Genomic DNA, 2,724 nt, shown 5'->3' on the forward strand with positions numbered 1-2,724 from the left:
CCTGACACCCATTCCACATGTCCTTTGGTCAGGGGGATGTGTGGAAGGAGATGACGACCAGGAGTGATGGAAGGAGGAGCCCAGAGCAGACCTGGAAGAAAACAAGTCTCTGAGCAACCGGGCCCAGCGCTCAGGAAACGACTGCTGCCTCTGCAACAGGGCAGATGAGCCAGAGGGGTGCTGCACAGGATCACTCCGCTCAAGCTCTCCTCCCTGCCCTGTGCTGGCTGCAGGCTCGATGCCTTCTGCTGTGCTTCAGTTTCCCCTTTGGCAAACAAGGGTTTGCTTTTCCCTGAAGCCAGCCCTGGGCTGAGGCCATGCCTGGTCAAGCGTCCATGTGTATGCGCGGCCAACTCCTTCCCAAGCCCGTTTGCTCATGAGTGTCTGACCCAGTGCTCTGTGTTTCAGGAGGGTTTTGCAGCCAGCCCTGTTCTGGGGAGCTGGGGAGCCCATCCCAAGGATCAGCTGTGCCAGCCTGGCAGCAGTGGGCTGGGAGGCTGCCCTCGCCGGGGGAGTGGAAAGATGAGCGGAGGCACGGCCAATCTCCTAACAGCTCTCTTCGTGGCGGCAGCAGCAGCAGTGGGCTACCCCTCACGGCGGTCTCCCACTGACCTGGATGCCACCCCCAGAACAACAGTCACCTTTGACGGTAAGAGGTCAATGACGGCTGCTCATAGTGGTGGCGGTGAGGTTTGGGACCTTGCCAGTCACCACATCGTGACTGTGTCCAGTCCCCTGGAGCAGGGGGCTTAGCATGGGGGGTTGACTGCAAGGGACCCTCCGGTCTCCTACGCTGTATGGCTCTCTGGTGTTGGGTGCCAGGAGTCAAAGTGCCCCAAAAGATGGAGCAGGGCAAAGACATCTATCTTCCCAAAAGGCGGGGTGGGGACAGAGTCATGCAGGGAGCCAGCCTTGGTCAGCCCCTGGCCCTGCCCCGCAGTCTTTGCATGGTGTCCTGAGCCAGCCATCACACCCTGGCTGGACTCCCGTGGCCCTAATAGTGAGCAGAGAGCTTTCTTCCATTAATTTCTCTAACTGCCACTGGGCTTTTGGCCTTCAGCCTCTGTGGTGTCAGCCAGCCCCATGGTGTCTCATGCCTTGGGCATCCATATGACTTTGTCGACCTCGTTAATGAAGCCCAGCCCAGCAGTCAACAGCGGGAGAGGTTTTCATTTGCATCTGGGGCACCCCTTCCTCCTCAAGAAATGTCTTTTCTTGGGGACATCATTCCCTACCAGCTGCCTCTGGAGTCCTTTCACATCCTGAGGTGGGAGGGTCAAAGCCTGGCTCAGGGTACCTCTGGCCAGGGCTGAAACTCACCCCACACTTGTCAGCCCCCCAGATTGGATGGTTGCCATGGCTCAGTGGGCAGGGTGCACCCAGCCTCGCTCCAGGAGCCCTCCCCTTGCACCACAGTTTCGGTTCAGGTTTTTTACATGCTTCTTTCGGGCTGGCTGCATTCATTTTGGAGCCAGGGTCACTACTGGTGTGTTCTCACTTCCTTCAGTGGTTCCCCAAACAGTGTGGCAGATCCATATTGGACACGGACTTCGCAGCACTGTCACTAGTGACAGAGAGTGACACCCAGCACTGTCTGATAACCTCGGTGGGTGCCTTCCCACCTGCTCCAGGCTCCATCCTCTGTCCTTACCTGGTGACTCACATTGTGCCTGCCCCAGGGACCCTTCAGCCTCCTGTTCCCTTTGCAGAGCTGTCAGGCGTCCGGCGCTTCAGCGCGCGTGCCCTCAACTACAGCACCCTGCTGCTAGAGGACGACCGGGGCATCCTCTACGTGGGCGCCAGGGGAGCCATCTTTGCCCTCAACTCCAGTGACGTGGCTGACAGCTCCCACCGCACGGTGAGCCCGGCCTCTGATGGCCACTGCCTGCTTGTTCCCTCCTGTCTTGTGCTGCCCAGTCCCTGCCAGAATCGTGGCCACCCTGTCCCTGCTCATCCTCCTGATCACCATCTCAGGTCTTGCCTGGAGGTGCTGTCCCCAGGTCTGTCCCTGAGTTCCCTGTGGACACATGGTCCTTCTCCACAGCCGTGCAGTGTGGGAACAGTGGTGGGAGCTCAGAGCTGCCTGCTTCAGGGACATCCCAGCAGGATGAAGGGCAGGGGGGAAGCGTGCCCCTTTGCTCCCCTGGGAGGGACACCCCAAAGGACACCCTGCAGGTGCCCTGGGGTTTCTGCCTGCTGGCCAGGATGTGGGACCACTCTCACCCCTGGCCCGGGGGACACGGGCAGGGTGCCACCTCATGCAGCTGTCCCCTCTCTAAATCAAAGAGAGGGTATTAGTACCTGTGGTGGCTCTGGCAGAGGCTGGAGCCTGCAGTGACGAGGGACCATGCAGTGATGGGGAGCCACAGAGTGACAATCCGTCTCCCCTTGCAGATCCACTGGGAAGCCTCCCCGGAGAAGCAGATGGACTGCTTGCAGAAGGGCAAAAACAACAAGGTATAGAGCTGGTGGGTGGGAGCCGGGGGGGCCACTGCTGTTTTCCCTGGGTGGTGACGCTTGTCCTCCCCCTCTGCAGACCGAGTGCTTCAACCACGTGCGGTTTCTGCAGAGGCTGAACAGCACCCACCTCTATGCCTGCGGGACCTATGCCTTCCACCCGCTCTGCGCCGCCATCGTGAGTACTGCTTGGCCCCATGGCTGCCACCTGTCCCCCGCCACCAGGCCGCCCCTGGGGTGGCCCAGCCCACATCCCCCCCCACCCAC

General features: G+C 60.4%; 1 protein-coding gene across 1 annotated transcript in view; it reads left to right on the forward strand.

Moving 5' to 3' along the window:
• The first annotated feature begins 522 nt into the window (after window positions 1-522).
• Window positions 523-2,724, forward strand: part of LOC104497195 (semaphorin-4G-like) — a 7,928-nt gene continuing 5,726 nt past the window's right edge. Inside the window, exons 1-4 of the mRNA XM_010140415.1 lie at window positions 523-649; window positions 1,710-1,858; window positions 2,395-2,457; window positions 2,537-2,635. Of these exons, the coding sequence (XP_010138717.1) occupies window positions 523-649; window positions 1,710-1,858; window positions 2,395-2,457; window positions 2,537-2,635 (438 nt within the window). The remainder of the gene's footprint in view (window positions 650-1,709; window positions 1,859-2,394; window positions 2,458-2,536; window positions 2,636-2,724) is intronic.

The sequence above is a fragment of the Buceros rhinoceros genome, unplaced genomic scaffold (genome assembly GCF_000710305.1).
Source record: "Buceros rhinoceros silvestris isolate BGI_N320 unplaced genomic scaffold, ASM71030v1 scaffold38737, whole genome shotgun sequence".
NCBI classification, from domain to species: Eukaryota; Metazoa; Chordata; class Aves; order Bucerotiformes; family Bucerotidae; genus Buceros; species Buceros rhinoceros.